Here is a 22,342-nt window from a genome sequence, read left to right on the forward strand (position 1 = left end):
GAGTCTCGTCTCCACATCAACTTGTTGGAGCTGAGAGCGATTCGACTTGCACTGAAAGCCTTCCTTACCTCTGTCCGGGCAAGTGTCGTGCAGGTGTTCACGGACAACATCACCGCCATGTGGTATTGCAACAAACAGGGCGGGGTGGGGTCGTGGACCCTTTGTCAGGAGGCTCTGCGCCTCTGGACATGGCTGGAACACCAGGGCATCACCCTGGTGGTTCAACATCTGGCGGGCTCTCTGAACACCAGAGCAGACGAACTCAGCCGCCGGTGCATGATGGATCGCGAATGGCGTCTGAACTCCGAGGTGGCGCAAGGTCTCTTTAAGCAGTGGGGAGAGCCTTGGTTAGATCTATTCGCCACCGAAGAGAACGCGCAATGTCAGCAGTTCTGCGCGTTGGAATTTCCAAGGCGGCACTCGCTCGGCGACGCTTTTCATCGCGAGTGGAGTTGCGGTCTGTTGTACTCCTTTCCGCCTATACCACTTCTGCCGAGAGTGCTGAAGAAGATCAGGTGCGACCGGGCCCAAGTCATCTTGGTGGCTCCGGATTGGGCACGAAGGTACTGGTATCCCGAGCTACTCAGTATGTTGACCGATCCTCCGATACGTCTGCCCCTTCGGGAGGATCTTCTGTCGCAGCAGCAGGGGACGGTCCTCCACCCGAACCTGTCCAGCCTCCACCTCCATGCGTGCAGATTGAGCGGCGGCAGTTGATGCCATTTGACTTGCCTCCTGAAGTCTGTGATATCATTCTGGCAGCCAGGCGTCCCTCCACAAAGACGGTATACGCCTGCCGGTGGAACAAGTTTGTGGCATGGTGCACAGCAAAGGCTGTGGATCCCCTTTCCGCCCCTCTTTCTGAGGTTCTCCTCTTTCTTCTTTCTTTGGCCCGGCAGGGCTCTGCCCTGGGCACCTTGAAAGGTTATCTTGCTGCCATCTCTGCCTTCTTACGGCTTCCTGATCAGCCCTCTCTTTTCAAGTCCCCTGTAGTGTCACGCTTTCTTAAAGGCATTACTCACACGTCCCCTCCTGTCCCTTTCGTAATGCCTCAGTGGGACTTGAATCTTGTCTTAACATTCCTGATGTGCGCTCCCTTTGATCCTCTTCACAATTCTCCTCTTCGTCTTCTAACTCTTAAGACTGCTTTCCTGGTAGCCATCACCTCGGCTAGACGGGTGAGTGAGCTCCAGGCTCTATCGTCAAAGCCTCCTTTTCTATCTGTTCATCCGGACAAGGTTGTCCTTCGGCCTCGTCCTTCCTTCCTTCCGAAAGTGGTGACCCCCTTTCATCTTGGGCAGTCTGTCACCTTGCCCACCTTCTTTCCGCCTCCGCATCCTTCCAAAGAGGAAGAGCGACTCCACCGTCTGGACCCAAAACGTGCGCTCTACTTTTATTTGGACCGCTCAAAACAGTTCCGAGTGGACGACCAGCTTCTCGTTGGCTACGTGGCTGCAAAGAAGGGAAAAGCTGTGCACAAATGGACCATCTCCCGGTGGGTCGTTTTGTGTATAAAAATCTGTTATTCCTTGGCAAAAAAGGACCCTCCTGTAGGGCTGCGAGCCCATTCTACTCTGGCCACGGTGGCTACTACTGCTTTGGGACAGGGAGTCCCTTTGCAGGACATCTGTCAGGCGGCGACGTGGGCTTCGCTGCACACGTTTGCCAGGCATTATTGCCTAGACAGCCAAGTCCGGAGGGATGGCTTCTTTGGCCGTTCTGTCCTCCAGGACTTTCTGGTGTGATCTTGGTTCGTAGACCCACCACCGGGGTTGGTATTGCTTGGGTATCTATTCTAAGGTGAGGAATCTAACTAACGAGTTTCTTTCAGATGAACAAGTTACTTACCTTCGGTAACAATGTATCTGTAAGAAACATTAGTTAGATTCCTCACCGACCCACCCATCCACCCCGTTCTGCGAACTGACATCTAGGGTTAAGGCTATCCCTTTCAGGGCCCTAGATTTTTTGGCACCAGTGTCGGTCTCTTGCATGGCTCTGCGTTCCTGGCGCGGAAAGCTATGTACAAGAACGGTTATCAGCGCGCGAGGGCGGCGTCTAAGTACTCCGATGTCATTCCGGCGCACGACGCCAACGACGGACGCGGAGCAGCAGACGACGCCTAGCAACGCGCAAGGGGTATTGCTACAAAAATCTTCCGGATCCAGTCTGATGCCTGGGGATATTCTAAGGTGAGGAATCTAACTAACTGATGTTTCTTACAGATACATCGTTACCGAAGGTAAGTAACTTGTTCATATACACAACACAGTATCACGAATACTCATTCCTATGTAGTGCGTGTGGTAAATAGTTGCGGTTTCTGTTAGTTTGTTCTCCTTTTTTCATGCGTTATTATGCAAGCAAGAAATTATTTCTAGCTTGCTGCTGTGGCATGCATGGCTAATCTGAGTTTGCAGTAACTGACTGGAACAGAGTCTGCGTGACATGTAGTTGGGAAATGTATTCATTGTACTGAATACATTTAGTTCCAGAAAGGCATTAAGGTCCCTGCTCAGCTGTCTTAAGTCCTGCCTGCCAGACTGCTTTTAGCTGTCTGTAGGCGAAAGCTTCTTGTGGACCATACCAAAAAACTTAAGAGGGCTTAGAGAATGCCCAATGCACCATTGACTAGCTTCATTGTCACTCACTCATTTGCTTGCTTCGTATTCCATGGTTATTAGATCGTATGCCTAGTCTTCTTGTTTTTGTCCCTCCCCTGAAGCATAGCCTCTGCACCATCCTTTTTGATTGACGAACGACTGCCCTTCTACTGGTCACATCGGGGAAACTACTTGGTTTCCTTTTGACACTCCATGAGGATTTACAACTGTAGAAGTATAGGCACACATAAATATGTACACCTGCTAGGAACCCTTTCATAGTTTCTGACAGTTGTAGAATAGGTGTGTTTCATAGTAAATATAGTTTCATCACTGATTCACCTTTGTGAATAGGCTCCTGTGTGTTTGTGTGGTTTGATAGTAGAATTGGGAATATGGTATAACCCAACATGTCACTGCTGTAACATTAGTTTATTATACCCTAAAGTAAGTGTGATTGTGTGTCTAGATTAGAGTATATAGTGTTGTAAGATATCGGAACCCTATGGTCTTAGCAAGAACCTGTCGTGCAGGAAAAGCTTAGATGTTCATCTTTCTGACCAGTCTACTACTCAAGATGAGAATCTGAAAAGTGAATTGGAATCCAGGATGATCTACATTGGATTTAAGACTGCTGTTTAGTATTTGGCTTCACTGCGACAAAACAAGTGTTGGCGAGCCTACAGTGCGCTCTTCCAGGCCTTCTGTCTTAGTATCAACAATATTCTATTCATATAGGCTTCTAGTTAGGAAAGCAAAGCTGTCTCTACATCTACCTGTATTTCCTATGTCCGCTCGAGGATCATTTGCAAAGAAGACACTTGTACGTAGTGCGGTATGTGTGAAACTCCTAGGGTGAAATAGAGCCTTTAGTTTGACATGACAAGTGAATATGTTCTCCTAATTATCACTTTATTGCAACTTGAACTTTTTTGAGCATTTTATTTTGTTGTACGGAAATGCTCACACTCGAGCAGTTTCTTGGCAGGCTGAGAATTTACTGAACGGTGTGACAGATTTGGCTTACGTGTTTTCCTCGGTTGTAATTATCACAGGAATTGCACGACACAGTTTGAGATAAACGTCTGTAAATGTTTAAAGCATGTTGTCTTTTTTTTTATCCCTATTTAGGCAATATTCACGTGTCCTGGATTGATGATACATCTGCATTTGTATCCCTTAGTCAGCCTGATCAAGTTCAAATCGGTAAGCCTTTTCGAAATTCAGCTTTCTTCTTGGTCACTATACTTGTGTACAGTTTTAGATTTCCATTTTTATTCCGAAAGATCACAAATACACTTTGGACTTTGTTAATTCTTTGATTCAAAACTAAATTATAATATGAACTAACTAATTTGCTTTAATGAAATTGGTATTCTAGTTACATGCGTAATACTTTAAATATTTTTACGGGAAATACTGAATACAAAGTGATTGCTGATCGTTTTTCTCTGAATCACTAATAACCTTTCTTTGAAATTATTTTTTTAAATACGGTTATAATTTCTTATCCATGTGTTAGTCAAAAACTACAGAGGAAATTTTTGTGTTCACGGATTCACTTCACTTCATCGACGCTTCATCGACTTTATAAATCAATTGGCTTTTCTGACACAATGTAAACCATTGCATGAACTCTGTAAAATCAGGAATGTTCTGCTAATACCGTTTTACTATTTAATTTGCTACTTGATGGCTCAATGGATTACATACGTAATTTACCTGATGTTTACTTCATTTTATGACTGAAATGATTACTAATGATAGAGTGCATGCTATCGGTAGCATGACATTTGTTTAACCAGTGCTTTATTTGTATTAAAAAACAATCATTTGCAATGCAATAGGTCTAGCATTAACGAAACTCTCATAAATGCGAGACCTATTGCATTGCAAATGCTTATTGGTCAAAGCGCCCATGTGGCACTTTCACTTTAATGGCGACTGCGCTCCTTTCCTTAGACAAGCCGCGTCAAAAAGTTGGCGTGGCTGGCATTAAAGTCAAAGTATAGAATTGGGCGCATTTACAAAATAGGATTTGTTTGTCAAGTTGACAATTCTTTTTTTTTTTTTTTATCGCCCCATGCCGTACTTTCATTTTAATGTCGGCAACGCCCATTTCTTTAGCCGTGGCACATGTATAGAAAGGTGCCTGGCTGATATCAAAGTGAAAGAACCCCATGGTGCGCTTCAAAAAAAAAATATTATAAAGGAGCGCTGCCGCACTTTTTAAAGCGGACCGTGCTGGACAAATAGAAAAAGGCACACGGCCGTTGTAGGAAAGCATGTCATGTCTGGAATAGGACAAAATGATGAAAGAAATAGTTCTCACAGACTAAAAATACTGTGTAACCACACAAGTAAAAGGTCAAGTCCTTATGGGATGTTACAAATGCAGACCAGGCCTTACTAAAGAGGGACTAACAAGCCTATTAATGAATCAGAAGCAACCATTTAGAAAGGACAGTAACGGTAGCCATTTGAAAAGATGGGCGGAGCTCTACGTCCTTGGCCAGAGTACAGCATAACTTGAAGAGCAGTGCATGCGCTGCCCAGGCTCTACCTGAAAAGTAAGCGCCCTTTTTGGGAGGCCATTTAAGCCTTCAACACCCATTGCCCCTGCCAGCTGTGTACCAGCTCAACCACTAACCGTTGCACTGCTACAAGTTTGACCATTCAGACTATGCTAGGCCCCCAATTCTACAAGAATGGCGTGGCGGCAGGTATTATCCATTGTTAACATACATGGACTTATTAAGCACTGTTCTTTTGCTTATCTCAAAATAAGACCGACCGAGCTACCATGTGGTGGAGTGCCATTGTTGAGAAGTAAGTATTGATACCTCCCACCAGAAACCACCACCTTAAATTAAGCACTGTGTATAACCCTTACCAATAGACGTGCTTGCCAGTAGCATAGCCAGTATGTTATGGGCCCTACTGCAAAGGAGGAATTGCCCTCCATAGCTGAAAATTCAGCAATTATCAGGGTTCAGGAGGCCCTAAGGCCCCTAGCCGTTGATGCCACTGCACATGCTGCACAAATAGAAGCTACACCCCTAGTGATTACTGAATTTAGCCAGAGCCGTGTATGTTTATATTCCGTAGAGGTCAATTAGGGGTCACGGGATCAGCAGCTACATATTGATTGCCCTTTCGTTCCTTAACAATAACCTGATTTACCCTGATCTCCGTGTTTAAAAAGTCAGAGGCAGGAACAGAAAGTAAATGTGGCCCTAAGATCATTTAGTTTATGCAGTTCTACAACCGATTAATGCCGTCAGAATTTTTAGACCCTGCACCTTCAGAAGAGGGGTTTTTAGGCGTGCATATAATTGGATCCTTTTTTAAAAATATTTTGGTAGCATTTCATGTCGCACTTTTTTTAAACCAGAGCAAACCTCACATGAAAGTCTCATAAGATACTAGCAGGACACTGATTCTACCACAAAGATCTCTCCGCTAGAGTATAACCCCTTAACTGATAATACAGCTCTGGTGTGATCCTATTACTGTAGACATTTTTTCATTTAACCTACCCTTCTAAGTTTTTTGTGGTTGTTTTTTTACACCTGTATGTGCCTTTTGTCCACTTAACCGTTTTGGACCTGGCACCTTTTGCTGTGGGTATTAGAAATGCATTGGTCCTTTTTTTTACCATTTGTCCTAATACCGTTAGTTCAGATGCAAATGATTTTTAGTAGATCAAAATGCGTTTCTTCAATTGCAAAACCAGTAAAATGGATATTATGTTTTTTTTTAAAATGCAATGTACTTTTAAAAGGACCGGTCCTAGTAAGAGGTGCCACTGGGAAGGTTCCTCTAAGTCTAGGAAAAAGAATCCTTGTGTCTCAGTATGGGGCCAGTCTTTGCCACCTTTGGGGGCATTGATGGAGAGCCAGGAACAGCTGAGGGCATTCTTTAAGCAATCTGCTAGTCAGTTTATAGTGAACCTTTCTGGTCTTTTGTGGAGCATTGGGAATCCTGACATGCCACAATTTGCCTAACGGAACAGTAGCTTGTGCTGAGAGGAGTAAGAAGAATGAGACAAACACAGCACAGGCCCGTGGAAGTTAGGCAGCCACCTAGGAAGGCCCACAGTGTCTTATACCACTCACCTTCTTGCGGCTACACTTTTACTTGGGCAGGGTCAGCATGAGTTATCCAAAACCTTAATTTCCTTGCAGCTTACTAGCAATTAACATTCGCACCTTTCACTCTTTAGGAAAAATAAGTGCTTCGACCCATAAATTTCAACACAAATTTACTAGCACTGGGCAGTACTGTGCCTCCTGAATTTGTCCCTGTAGTAGAAAAACAAATTACTCTGTGAATACCAATCAGTATACATCCTGGCCCGGCAAGTTTAGGTGGTTCTTTTTTGGTGAACCCAGACTCCAGCAGAGTAAGGTATTCTATTTGGGAGCAACCTGTTTAAATGAAGCGCAGTGTGGTACAGGGCTACTGAGCTGGAGCGAGTGATAAGACTATGCAGCCTCAGTGGGACGGGAGGCGGTCTTGTACAGTGGCAGGAAGGAAACTGCAAAAGCTACTTCAAACAGAAGGTGATCTACGCTAGTAAACACAAATTGACATTTTTTGTTGTTGTCTTCCCCCATCTTTTTGGCCCATGGAGAAAAACCTGTACAGAAGCACTTTATGCTCATCGAAAACTGCCTAAGATTCAAGTGTAGCACAGGTACTACTTGGGTAGTTGTCTTCCTGCCAACAGCCCAGGATTTGGAATTGGAGAAGGCAGCTTGTTACTATATTTAGGTCAGGACATGCTGAAAATTTTGCTAAGAATTATTTTCGCCCATTGCTTACCATTGGCTATGTGTTTCTGACTGGCTCCTTGCAGTCTTCCACGAGTGCTCGCTTCCTTGGAACTTTGGTTTTCTTTTTCTTGAGGCACTCCACAAGGTTTTCAGTTGTCTTCCTTGAAAGCTAGTTCTGGAATAATTGAACGTGCTGTATTTTTTCTCCTGCCTGCTTTCTTTCTGCTTGACCGATTCTACTTATCTTTTCCTCTTTCAGTTCGTCAATCTCTTGTTTCTGTGAGGAATGATGTTCTGTCAGTGAACTTGTTTATTTTGCTTTGTGCTCTTTACTAATAGCATGAATAAATCCATCCTCTTCCTCAATTTCATGTCCATGCTGTAGGCAGCGGCGGCTCCTTCTCTGTGGCAGAGGCTTGTCGCTCCCCCCAACAGCAGCTGCAAAAATTGAAAAACAAAAAAAAGATAAACCAGGTTTATCATTTTATTTTTCTCTCTGGCTAGTCTTGGGGGCACGGACATCAGGGTGGGGGGTAGGAGGCAGTCATGGAGGGAGTGTGAGCACTGTGATTCAGTGTGCAATACGGTTTGGCCAGCCGTCTCAGGCTGGCCAAAGCGCCATGTGCTCTGAAGGTTTCTCCAACCCATTCTGCATTGCAGTCAAAGGCTCCCATTCTCCCTGGGACCCCAAATCAAGGGCGTTCAAGCCAATCCTGACGCTTTAATGAATAATATCAGCTTTCAGACTGGCTGCAGGGGATTCTGGGAATCTGTGCTGACGAGAAGAGCGGTGGTGTATCAGGACGGGCACGGAAGTTATTTCATTTGTATTTTGTTGTTGTTGGTGGACATCAGCTGCAACTGGCCGTAGGTGCTGGAAGTAAGGAGTGGGGGTGCTGACGCACCCCAAAATAACCATACTTTAGTTCAGAAGTGAATGAGCAATAAATAGGTCTTTAAAAATTGTTTTCATCATCCCACGTTTGCTGTGCATTCATATAAAGTGGTTGACTGTTAGGCTCTGTCTGCCTAGGGAGGTTGGTGTTTACTTTTCTCTCCTACTTTAAAGTAAGAGGATTTATGTGATAAACTAGTTATATGCCAGGGGGTGGGAAAGGCTGGAGAATGGTTTTTTTCTAGCACCCAACAAAAACTTAAATGCCAGCAAATTAATTGCATAAATATTTCACAATATATCAGAATTAGGAAGGCACAAATGAAGCACTTATTTTGTTATTCTGAATTGTGGTGGAAACTAATATTTTTATGCGATCAAAACAAATCAGTACACTAGGTCATGCAGATATCCACACATGTGTGCAGTGTAGTTTTTTCAGTAAAACTGTATGTTTGTGCAAATGTAACAGTCATTTCAGTTGAAAAGGTATTGTCTGTTATGGCATTCTCTCACATTATGGATATTCCACTCTGCTCTGCCCCACCTCCCCCTGACCCACTCCACTAACTTTTAGAATTATTGAACAGCAGCCACGCTGGTGTACAATACGGTTAAAACGTATTGGCAAAGGCAATACCTGTTGTATAGATGAGGCATGTTGTTTTTGCCAATGCTTGTTTGATGACCTTTTCTTCAAAAAAAATCCTCGTCTGGCACTTTGAACATTAACAGAAGTGGGGGCATCACTTTGTCCTTCCAAAGGGCCTGTCTTCCACAAAATATTTTCACAATATGCTTTGTTCACAAACAGTAGATTGGCAGATTAGTGGTCACGTAATGTAGTCTTTTCACATGTGCAGCCTAGTATATGATATCATGTTTATTTTAGCCTGCATGACTTGGTCATTTTTAGGCACCTCTTGTACTAAAGCAGTCTTGTCTCTTTTCGTTCAAGTTATTTATTCTTATATTTAGTTGTCTTAGAATCTACAACCTATTCTGATGGCTTGTGATTCTTGTAATGAGCTACCTGCACTTGACAGGAGTCCTGACTTGAACAAAGTAAAAAAGAAAAGCACTTTTAGAAACCTATTACTGGCAGGTTGATTTGGGAAGCTCTAAGCTGAGTGTTTGCCAAGGCTTTTCTCATACGTGCAGCGGTGTGGAATTCCTATAGCCCAACACCCAGGGACAAGGCATAAAGAGTTTTTATGTTTATTTTGTCAACCGTTTGCAGCACAATTTGGCTGCTAGTTTACAGTAAAACATTATGGATAAGGAAGGGAATTATCTGCTGCCAAGGTAATATTTGTGTCCCTATGTTACTGTTATTCAAACTTGAATTTGTGATTCATTTATACATAGACTTTATTAGGGTGAGTACTCTGAGGATGTGTTGTAAGCTCGGACTGCAATCCTGGCAGTAGTTCCAGTATAAAAATGTATACACAGGTTTGCAAATTTTAACAGTATGAAGCTACGTATAATGCTCCCAGAATGATCTATGATCAGATGCAGATATTTGCAGAAGCTTGAAAGCAAGATTGATGATTCTTTGCTTACAAAATAAAATATTCACAAACAAATGCAACTAGGAAAAAAAGTTTTGCTAAACTACTGTGATATTATATGTACCATTTCTTGGAAGTATCAGTTAGTAAAATGTGTTGATACATACTAGTATTTCCCCAATAATATTCATAATGGAAAATCAGTGTAACTAGTTTCAACAAGGTTATGGGACACATGAAAATAAAGCAGCATTGGCAAAGCCGCCAATAGGTCTGATATTGGTGGTCAGCCTTTTGGTTTAGTCAGTGCGTGTCTTGTTTTGACATGGTTTTTGTAAAACGTTATTGTTGTAGGAGCTGACGGGCCCTTGCCATTATAACAAACATTAGCAAATTACGAAAATATTTTTGGATCTCAAAAAGCGCACACACATTGTGACAGCAGTTCCTTCAGTGACTAAACTTTTTTGTATGCTGAAATACTTCTTGTGAAGGAGCACAATGCTTTCACTGTGAAGCTAGCCTATATAGAAATAGGTCCACTTTCAATAAAAACAAAAGATCTTGGTTAGCAGCAGTTCTAATTAGATACCTAATTCTTAATGAAAGTCACAAAGGAGTATCCATGGTATATGCCTTGTATTAGTGCATATTTATGGCTTTCATGAATTCGCACAAATTTACGGAAGTAGGCTTGTAAATCCTACTCCTAGAAAATATTTATGAACTGTTTTTTAGCATGAGCAAATATGCATGTGTGGACCTGCTTAATGCGAAAAGCTGTTTAGCGTTTACAAGTTCGCTTTCCCCCAACCACTTTTTGTCCAACACTGTACGTTTTACTTCTGCCCTTGTCAAGGAGTACATTTCCAACCTTACACAGTATGGGAGAAGATTAGAGAAGAGCTGGGGAAACTCTCAAAACATGCAAGTTAGTAGGTTTGCACAGACTCAAAGGGACATTCAAACCCAGGAACTGTTGCTTACCACTACCTCAAATCCCAGTTTGCAGATCTGTGGAAAGGTGGCAAAATACGGGAATTGCTAGTATTCCGATCTTATAGTATGGGCCTTGGCATAATCAGAGAGGTTATTATCAGAGCTCTTATATAATGAGATTGCTGCCATAATATGTCGCCGCCCTACATGGCATCAAACGGACAAGTGGATTTTGTTACTGGACAAGTGGATTTTGTTACTGGACAAGTGGATTTTGTTACTGGACAAGTGGATTTTGTTACTGGACAAGTGGATTTTGTTACTGGACAAGTAGATTTAAGAAGCAACCTGTCCCACGGACAGGTGGATGTTTTATTAAATTCCACACCGCTGTACTTAGAAATTACAGTGAGGAGACAGAGGACTGTTTTGGTTAGAGATTGACTAAGCTTCTACTTTTGGTCATCAAGCTGAAATGGATTTAATGTGTGTGTTGTACAGAATGGTGGCTTTTCTGAAATGGTGAAGTTATTAATCATGTTAACATGGAACACGTTTCTACACTGATTTGGATATTGGTGAATTTCAGTGGTATTCAATTGTGCATGACAACCATATATTCGCAGTTCCTGAGTTTTTATAAAGTAACGTCAATTTGAGTACAGGGTACCATAACATAGCTCTAGCTACATGTTTTCAATGATTTTTTTTTATGTACTTTAGTCCTAAGGCCTATATCTACAAAAGTTCTACTTGTCTTTCCGGGGAGTGGGGTGCCAAAAGGGAGGTTGACAGGAGAAGTGTCCACTCCAAAACCCCTAATATTACTCTGCATCTTTGGTTTTAAAAACTTTGATAAGTTCTCCAGCCAAGGTCCACTTCTGCTAAAGTGATGTGGGTCTCATTTCCCTACCAAGTGGAAAAATTGTGCCAGCTAATTGCTGGTGCTCTCAACATATCAAAAAGTGCCATGATCTCCCCTTTCTCTCCACTTCCCAGGACAGCCCTCCATCTGTATCGAAGTTCTCCGTGGTGCAGGCCTCACTCTTGGAGGTGGTGCTTCTTACCCTGTTGCACATGAGGGACATAGAAGTGGTGCTGTTGGAGAGGGGCACAGAAATGTATTCTTTGATCCCGAGAAGGACCAGCGGTCCCAATACCTTTTTGGGGCATAGTCTTATGAACTGCATTGTTCTGGCAGATAAGTTCAAAATACTGTCTTCAAGTTGTTTCCCTCTGGCCTTCTAGTTCAGACTTGGATGCTGTTTCTTGATCTGTTGATGCTTTTTTTTCCATCTGCTATTGCCCTCTACAGGTGTTACATCAGATTCACAATAGAACCCCAGCTCTACCAATTTGCAGTTCTTCCGGTTGGTTTCATCAATCTTTCTTGAGTCGTCACCAAAGTTTTGGCTGTGGTAGCCGCTTATTTCTGGAGATAAGGAGTTAATGAACTTCAGTACCAGGGATGACTGGCCACTGAAAGCAGGGCCGGTGCATTGGTCCTGGGATACCTAGAGTGCCCTACAGCTCTCCTTCACTGTCTTGGCTTCTTAATCAGCCATCAGAGGTCCTATCTCCTTCCGGTTGGACAAGACATGTATGACAGGCTTTCTTCCGGCTCAGAGCATTTCGTATATTCTGGATGGGATTCAGATGTTTTGGAATCATTTTGATTTTACAGGCTCTTCACCTGCTATGTTGGATGGCCTCTTGCACCCTCTTACCGCACAACAGATGACAAATGAGGGTCTTTCAGTGGCATTTTAGTAAACACAATACAGCATCATAGGAGGATTTTAGATCTTGTAGAGCTCTTCTGTCTCCATTGGTTGGAGTGCCACTCCTTTCTGACAGTGCGTCCTCCCTTAAGTCCCTCAAAGTTGTAGGTCACAATTGTTCTGGATGCCTCCTCATTAGGCTGGGACACATCTTAGGAAAGTCATGGTACAAGGCCTTTATCTGAGCATCTTCAGATTGTTTTAATTCGGAAACCACCACCATATTACATCAACAGAAAATAGCATTGTGGATTATTGGGCCCGGTTTGGAAACCCTAGCATTTGTGAAATCAGCCATGGACATTTTCATGATGGCTGCCTATCTAGCGGACACTCAGAGCACGAAACTGGATACCTTGAGTTAAGAGTCACTGCCTGACCGTGAATGGAAGGTGCATCCCAAAATGACAAACACGGTCTTCTGCCAGCTGACGTCTTTATGCCGATCTCTTTGACACAGCTCCAAGCTGGATGTACCCAATATTCTGTGCCTTGCACTTACCTCCAAATGATACCCTAGTGAGACTCCTTTCTATTCACCGCGTTGGAGGGTCTGCTCTATACTTTGCTACCATGCATTCACTCACTCGATGGCAAGTGAATGCATGATGCAGAAGATTGCAGTTCAACTGCCCTATCAGTGCTGAACTAATGATTTAAATAACGTATACTTCTGATGGAAACTTATAACTGCAGATTCCTCACCGTTCGAATATCACCAGGTGCCAGACTGGATCCAGAAGCTTTCATGGCAGTGCTCCTGTGTGCCACTAGGTGGTGCGTTGTGGTTCTGTTTACTTTGTTTCTGCCACAGAAGTGATAGCACTGAGCCGTATAGAAGAGCACATACTGTGCACCAATATCAGTTTCTTAAAGTTCCTTGGAATGCAATCTGGAACTCCACTCCTTTTTGTCGGATTGCCAACATTTTAATTAAAAAATTGTAATGCATTGTGGAACAAACATGTTCCCAACTAAAACGACAGGTTTGAATTTGTGGTGACTGTCAGAAACAGATGTCGGTGATGGACCCAAGTAAGGTGTACCTTTGGGGTTTTGACTTGGGACATGACTCCAAGTCATATATAAAATGTGCCCTCATGAATTCAGAGATGATTGTGAACCAAGATGCAAAGCTGTACGTCGCTGAGCATTGGAAAAGGGGATGCAAGTCCCACTCTAGGTTGAGGTTGCAGACCAGTTTCTGCTCTCACGGCCATTCCTGCAACAGGTCCTGTTCGTGGTAGTTTGGTAAGTCAAAGTCCAAGTGGAAACTCAAGAAGACCAACTGGTACTCATCCCCATCCTGCCACTCTATCATCAGAGAATTTGTGATGTTGTGAAGGGGATTTTCTCATTCCTGATCTTCGATTAAGCAGCAGATTTTACCCATAATTGATCCTCATGTACCCCAAATTTCCTGGCCTCACCGCAGCAGATTGAGGCCTTTAAGGAAGACATGTTGCACATTTTTGGCACTTCTCTGGTTACCTTTGGCATTGCCTTCAAGACCCAAGGATCCAGAAGGTCCTCCAGTTGGGTTATCGCTGGCAGATAAGTCCTCAGCACTGTCTGTGTCTCTTGAACACACCTTGGGTTCCATACTGCATCAGTAATAGACTTTCACTTTAGCTCCACAATCTGTGCGTTTCCTTCAATTTTGATGCCAGTTCCAATGGTGCCTGAGGGGTGACCCTTTGCTGATGTCCATCTTCGAGCTGGATTTCTCTGCCCTTACAGAAAACATACCCAGACCTCATTTCGATGAACCTGGTTCCCTAACCAATTCCGTCAAAACACTGCCTCCACCAGTGTCACTCTCAGTTGCTCCTCTGGCTTTTCGGTTCAGACTGTGCTCAGAGATTGCTGCCATTAGGAGATGACCACAGAGATGACAGGATAATAATCAAAAAATCAAGTGGGGAATGGATCACTTGTCCTGAGTTACCAGGGTTTTTTAAAATTTTCGTATGCTGTACTGATAAAAAACCCTCATTCACGTACAGAGGTAGCGGTGGCGGTATATCTTGGTTCTCCGCCTTTCTCTTTAAAAACGTGACAGCAACATCATCGGGTTAGTTTTTATGCTTCCTCCACCGGGAGGTGTACCACTGGTTAGTGCAGTAGTGATCAGTGATGGTTGGGTTCTGTACAGTGAGAAAAAAAAGAGAATAGTTAAAATGCTAGTACAGCCAGAAAAGGTTTTTTAATAAATCTGGATTCGAGATAGTCTAAAAATAGTTCAGTGCGTAGGGGGATTTATTATGAATCTCCTGCACCTAATATGTCCTTAAAAAGGTCGACATGTTTCAGCCCTTACGATTGCCCGAGGGGTCAAGTGGGCTTTCTTCAGGACCTAGAGTGAAAAGATGTAGGAAAGGGGTATAGTGAGAGACCTATTGTGTCTCTGTGAACTTAGACCATGTGTTGTCAGGGTCTTCGTGAATCTAGGTATATTCACCTGATTCTGCTCTGGTCAGATAGTACCTGTAAAAAAGGGAGGAAACAAGACAAAGGTGTCTTACTCTGGAGGAATTCTGCTTCGTTTTTGAGATCCAGTCGTTCAATTCTGCTTCATCCACCATTAGATCTATTGTTCTCTGTAGCCTTTTTGTTGGATCCGTCGTGATCTTTCTCTAGAATTTCTCATCTGCAAGTAGTTCTGTACATTGTAAATTTTTTACTAAGGGAAATGCACCCATAAACATTTTGTTTCACTGCGCACTTAGTTCCTACAACATTCCAAGTAACAGCAGCATTGTAGTGACTATTTTTGACCTTCTTTCATAAATACTTACCAACTAATAATGCGATTACCGCACGCTGCCATTTGGTCAGGACTCTTTACACTACTAATTTTAATCTACCACATATTAACATCTAGTTGTAAAGAAACAATGCAAATTGACAAGAGAGAGATCGAAGGAGATGGCCAGAACGTGAATCTAAGGGAAGCGCCCTACCATAGGAACTGTACATATTTCGAATCCAATCACGGGTAGCATCACCAAGTAAATTATATTTAACACCAATATTGAGACGCCCTAATCATTTGCTCAGAACGCTAGCAAATATTTTAACCCTAAGAACTAACATCTCTTAATCTATCACGCTGTGATAACTTTTCAACACTCACACATTAAGTACTACCCAGCGAATAAGAGACCTGCTAGAATTCCTATCACTTTTGTTTACAAGACCGTAACAGCTAACATCAATTAATGTAACATCTATGAAACATGAAGATTTGTTCAGCCAAAACGCTGATAATTAACCACTTCCTGACACTGTGCCACATTTATGTTATCAATCCACATGATAACAAAGAAACAAAACATCGAGTGATATTCCAACTATACTCGAACCCACTGCAAGCAAAGATTAGAGATCCTCACTAATAGGTCTGCCATAGGAATTTGCCTTGTTATAAAGAGTTGCCATTTTATAGTTTCTTGCACTGTCTTAGCACAAAGACAGCATGACCATTTGTGAGAATACAGACCTGATATTCTCCTTTATGTTTGTTTTTCTTGTTTCCTCCCTTTTTTACAGGTACTATCTGACCAGAGCAGAATCAGGTGAATATACCTAGATTCACGAAGACCCTGACAACACATGGTCTAAGTTCACAGAGACACAATAGGTCTCTCACTATACCCCTTTCCTACATCTTTTCACTCTAGGTCCTGAAGAAAGCCCACTTGACCCCTCGGGCAATCGTAAGGGCTGAAACATGTCGACCTTTTTATGGACATATTGGGTGCGGGAGATTCATAATAAATCCCCCTACGCACAGAACTATTTTTAGACTATCTCAAATCCAGATTTATTAAAAACACTTCATCTGGCTGTACGAGCATTTTAACTATTCCCTTTTTTTCTCACTGTACATAACCCAACCATCACTGATCACTACTGCACTAACCAGTGGTACACCTCCCGGTGGAGGAAGCATAAAAACTAACCCGATGATGATGCTGTTGCGTTTTTAAAGAGAAAGGCGGAGAACCAAGATATACCGCCACCGCTACGTCTGTACGTGAATGAGGGTTTTTTTATCAGTATAGCATACGAAAATTTTAAAAAACCCTGGTTACTCAGGACAAGTGATCCATTCCCCACTTGATTTTTTGATATAGAATAAGGAAGCTGAATGGATCGCAGTTCCTTCTTTCTCCCCCCTTCTTGATTTGTTATAGGATAATAATGCCCGCATTATGATGACCACTTGTATGTAGATTTTCAGGAGGACTGTGAGCTAGATAATGCCCATGATCATGGGTTTATGTCCGACCACCCCTACCCCCACTATCACTACCACCTCACTAACACCAGCAACCGAGTGAAGAAAGTTTTTCCTTTACTGTGGTGATTAGATGTGTTGCTCAAGTTCTGAATCTGCAACTTCCTTCTGCGGTCAAAACCCATGTTCTTACAGCCTGGTCAAGCTTCCTCTGAACCTTTACTGTCATTCAACAAAGCCCAATCTTAAACATTGTTGGACACCTGGTCTAATCTTTGCTCTTGTCTGCCAGTGAAGACAGGCGACCGGCCACCACAGGCCAGCTTCTTGCGACTTTGATTTGATTTTTTTTTGGGGGGTTCAACGGTGAAGAGTCTGGTAGTCCAGGTTTCCACCAGCAAAGTAAATCTCCGTTCATTTCCTATCACCCTATTGAACAGGGAGTCAAAGTGAATTGAAGCATTCGCTCAACAAATGTTTTCTTAGACCAGTTTTGTTTTAAGGCTCGTAAACGCAGGTTGCTTACGGGGACATAGAACATGACTGGTGAGATTTTGCTGGCAGTCCATGGAGAGTTTAGGCTGTCTGGCACAGATTCAAGATGACCAAAACGCAGCTAAATATGCGATTCTTGCTGGCTTGGACAATACAGATTATTTAGGGTGAGATTTCGGCGCAAGATTGGTGGTCTGTTGCCACATGTAGATGAGAGCCACGATCTTTCCTGGAGATGTGCGGGCATCCCTTGTGGATATCAAACACACAATGTGATGGGAGAAATGCTTGTAATTTGTCTAACCAATGGCAATTGCTCGCATTAGCATTCCAAACCATCCATCTTTAGCCCATCATTCCATCTTTGTTTGGACCTAGCCATATTCAATGATTGCTGACTCAGATCTCTTACCTCTTGAATTATACATCTGATGAACAAGTTACTTACTTTCGGTAATGATGTATCTGGTAGAGACATGTTAGCTGTAGATTCCTTACCTTAGAATTTCTGCCAGGAGTCCATTCTCCCGGGTTGTAAGTGCATCAGCCATTACGATATATAGAGTGGCCATGTGTCATTATGCGATGACCATCTCTTAACTGGCTGTAACGAACCCGGTCCTGTTTGGTATCAAACATGTTGTAATCATACCCCTACACTGTAAACGATGTGGAAGGTATGATCCTATTCACTGTAAAGCTCCTCTGGGAGGGCCTCCGTGCTCCCGGTACCAGTCTTCCAGAACCGGACAGCAAGCTAGGGCTGCTGCCGACCAGAGACATGTTTCTGCCCTCCTGCTGCTGAGCTAAGCTCTGACCAGGGAAGACAGAACAATAGATATCATGTCACAGGGAGGTGTGACCACTTCCCAGACAGGGTTTAGTGTATTGGGGAACGGTGGGGGCACTTGTCAGCGCCACTGAGACTGCTTGAATTGCACATTTGGTTCCCTCCTTGCATACTCCAGTTCAAACCAGTTCAGGGAGCCGTTGGCTCCTGCTCTGGCGTGAAACTGGGCAAAGGACATGGGAGTATCCTCCTCATTGCCCGACCCCTCCCTTGGGAGGGAACCCTGAATCGTCCCAATCCTTTCCTTAGGTTACTTAAGGGCTTACATGTGGGTGGGCCCCTAGATTCGTCATGGGACAAGATTCAAATCAAGATACCACTTCATCTTCAACCGTCTGGGCGCTCTGGACATCGCTCTGGGCATCGATACTGGGAATACTCCTGCTGCTCCTGGTCTCGTCGCCCTGCTAGTCTGCTGTAACGTCCGTGCCTGTGCTCCATACAGGAACCTCCCAAGGCTTGTGGACATCCAAGACACCAGAAGGAATTGCCCTTGAAGTGAAGGAGTCACTTACCTGCATCTGCAGGCACTGCAATCAGGCTAACCGGTCTGCTGTGCCTGAGCTCCAGCGGACTCCGAATGGCTCAGCAACACAAGTGGTGGTTCTACAACTCCTTCAAGGCCTGCACTGTCTACTCGCCAAGTTTGAGGCCAGTATCTCTCGTCGGAAACGCAGGAACCAAAACCCTGTGCACCGCGTCGACTTGTCGTTGCAATGGCTTGTTGGCTTTCTTCCTCAGATCTTTGGGCTCCAAGCAGACTCAACATCAAAGCATCTCCTTTGACCAATATCTTCGTCCTCATCACATCTTATGCACCTTGGGCCTGCATCTTTGGTGAACTGCTCGAGGTCCTCTTGCGACTCATGTGCCTTCGGCCTGTGGGTCCTCTTGAGGGTTTTCTTTGATTCCAGGGGACTCCCCTGATTGCTCAGGGCCTACTCTGACTCCCCTGCTTGTGGCGAGTCACTTGGACCTTGCTGGTCCCTACACTGCCCCTTTTCAGCTATCCACGTTTGCATTTGCCAAGGCTTGTTGGTGTTCTCGACGGACACTGACCCCCCTCAACTCTCGACATCCGATATGGAACAGCTTGTGAACGGCTCCTGTCTTCCACAGCATTGCCAGGTCCACACAGCTGCAGCTCCAAGGTCACCGTCCACTTCCCTGCAACACCAGACATCGGTGGGCATTCGTCTTCTGTGCCTCCTGGTCACTCCTGAGTGGCATAGAGACTGTCCCCTCTGCTTGCAGGTACTTCTCATCTTTAATCCCCCTTTGGGTTCCACCGGACACTTTCGCCTTCGCCAGCGGAATCTTCCTGATGTCCCTCCATTGAGTTCGGCGGTTTCCAGCACCACTTCACACCTATGCACCCGGCTTCCCTGGTGTAGGTATCCTGGTCCCTAGAGTGTCCACAGGTGGGGTGGCTCTCCAACCTTCTGTCTTCCACAGTGTTTCTTCAGGGTCCACTAGAAAGGGTGCTTCTTTAAAATTGCATTCAGCATTACTAGAGCGTGGTCAACTTCCTTAGCTATTTTGTCCAAGGCCTGTGGGTCTTCAACTACACTCGACCACTTAAGTCTTCTCATATTATTCGTAAGGAACACATCGTGGGAGTGTAATTCAGCCTCTCTGGCAGTTACTTGTTCCGGTACCCAACATTTAAAAGCAACACACAAAGGATTGTGATCACTTTCCAGTCGATCCCTCACTTCCATGTCATCCACAATATGCCAGAGATTCAGGCTGACAAGTATATAGTCAATCCTACTTTTACTAAACCCGTTATTGAACGTATTAAGCCCTGACTTATCTAAAGGAGTCCTGCCGTTTAATGCCCTGAGCCCTTTCGCCAAGCAGACGGAGTTTATCTGAACTACCAGCTCAGTCCATTTCTTACTGGGAGCAAGCTCTAGCTTTGGAACTCCCCACTCGTTATCTTCCTCTTCAGTGAGGGGCTATTCCTCCCCAACAAGTGGTTCAAATGTTGTATTAAAATCACCTACTATGATTATTTTACTTTCTGAGGAGTGAAAATCGAGGAGTTCATCTAGGGCTGCTATAACTTGCGACCTACCCCCTCTTGTTCCCCTTGCATAGATATTAAAGTTATCAACTTTACCTTAAGAACCCAAATTTAATCTTACAGCCTGAATATCCTTGTTATTAGTAGGACGTTCCTTCATGCTAATGCCTAAAGATTGCCGGACCCATATGGTTAGTCCACCCGAGGGGCGCCCTTTTGCCCCTTTGACTGCCGGTACATAAAAGGTTAAAAAGCCTTCCCGATGTTGCGTAGTTAACATCCATGTTTCTTGAAAGCAGAAGATATCAAAGAGGTCAATAAAGGCAACCCAGTCTGGAGATAGTATTTTGGAGGCAATTCCTGCAATGTTCCATGATAACAGTGCCCCTTTTAGTATCATTACTATTGGGTATAGGGTCCAGGCAAAGCTCTAGAACGCACCGTGCTATACTGGCGAAGACTGTGGACAACACCGGAATTGTAAGATCATGCTGAAGGTTTCTTGGATATTATAAAAGCTGATACCTTTCATAAAATTAGCTGGTTGTGTGGTGTGAAAAAAAATCTTAGTTATAATTGGAATGTCAACACTCTGGGACGAACCTACTTCGGCTTGCTTTCCAACTAAGAGGTTTTTAAAAGAGAAATATTGGGAGATGGTCTCATTAAGTGTCTTGAGTGCCAGTGAAGCATCCTCCTTAACCGGTAAATTCTTGGAATTCAAACCCATCTCGACCTATGAACCATATTGGGATACTGTCACTAAACTTTTAGACAGGAAGCTTTATTTTCAGCTGAGAGTGGGTTCGTTGCCACTAAGGTCTTTCACTTCGAGGTGGACTAAACTTGGTGAGAGTAAGTGTCCTTGCTGTTCGGCCCCCAACGAATCTGTTGCGCACATGTTATTTGCCTGTCCAGCCTACAAGAATCCTTTGGCTAAGGCCCATATGTAAGCTTTTGGGGACAAGATGTAGTCTGGCAGCTGAAAGAATATTGCGTACGAACATTTCATCCCCCATATTCGTAGCAGTTGCCAAATACTTAGGATGGATGTGGACAATTAGGGCTATTACATTGCTATTTAAAATTGTGCATTGCTAAACTGTGTTAAACTGTGTTAATATTTTTTTATCATCATGAGTTTTCAAAATATGTTCTGTCAGTGTTTTTTTATATCTACTGGGTTTTAGCCAACTTGTCTAATTACATTCTTTTTTAACACTGTTTATTATGAATTTTATGAATTTTGTTTACAAATCATATGCTATGAAAGGATTGTGTCAAGCTAGACAAACTGTGAATACAGAGTTTTGTTTAGGAAAGTATGATCCATGGGGAAACAAAGTGTAACCATTGTCCAATTAGGCTTTTATAAATAATTGACACTTTTATTGTAAATATCATAATTTGTATGTGCTTTTATGACGATGTGTTGAATAAAGCTGGTTTGAAATTTAAATTTAAAATTGCAACCACGACTTATCCATTTACTTGAATTGAGCAGTGTTGTGTTCCCACTCTGCACACGGCTTCCATGGGTTCCTAGTTACTTACCTCAGGTGGTTCCTTGGGTCCCCAGCACTTCTATGTCTTCTGGGCATAGTCTTGACTTGGGTCACGGTTCGCATACCACTATTTTAGTATATGGTTTGATCTCCCCCTGGCGACCACTGTGTTACTTACCTGTTTTACTTGCAAAGTATTGTGTGCATTGTTTGTCTCTGGGTAGGAGATATTTGTATGTGTTAGTGTCTTATAATAAATAAATAATTTTATAAATACGCGGTGTGGTTCTTTTTCACTTAATCTATACCAATAAGATTATGTTCTGGTAAAACAAGCTGCTTTACACTCCTTCTGGACCAGGCCTGAAGGCTGTTCACAGATACCACTTAGAGAGCTTTCTATGGTTGTCTAAGACTACTGAAATCACCATAAGGGTTGTCTGGATTAGTACAGGGTGCTACACTTATGTGAGCAGCATATACTTAGCCGGCCTCCTACAGGTCGCTAAGAATCTACAACTAACATATGTGTCTACAGATAAATCATTACCAAAGGTAGGTAACTTGTTTTTCATCTGATAGACTGTTAGTTGTACATTCCTTACCTTAGAATAGATATCCCAGCAATAACATCCCCAGAGGAGGGTCTGTGAACCAAGTTCACACGAGAAAATACTGGAGGACCGAACAGGCAAAATAGCAGTCCTTCC

The 22,342-nt window shown here is 43.4% G+C and overlaps 1 protein-coding gene across 2 annotated transcripts in view; it reads left to right on the forward strand.

Annotated features, from left to right (window-relative positions):
- Positions 1-22,342, forward strand: part of PARN (poly(A)-specific ribonuclease) — an 806,720-nt gene that overhangs the window by 486,521 nt on the left and 297,857 nt on the right. For both annotated transcript variants that reach the window (XM_085628287.1, XM_085628288.1), the window contains exon 21: positions 3,735-3,809. In XM_085628287.1, coding sequence (XP_085484413.1) covers positions 3,735-3,809 — 75 coding nt within the window. The remainder of the gene's footprint in view (positions 1-3,734; positions 3,810-22,342) is intronic.

This window comes from Triturus cristatus, chromosome 10 (assembly GCF_964204655.1).
Source record: "Triturus cristatus chromosome 10, aTriCri1.1, whole genome shotgun sequence".
In the NCBI taxonomy this organism is placed as follows: domain Eukaryota; kingdom Metazoa; phylum Chordata; class Amphibia; order Caudata; family Salamandridae; genus Triturus; species Triturus cristatus.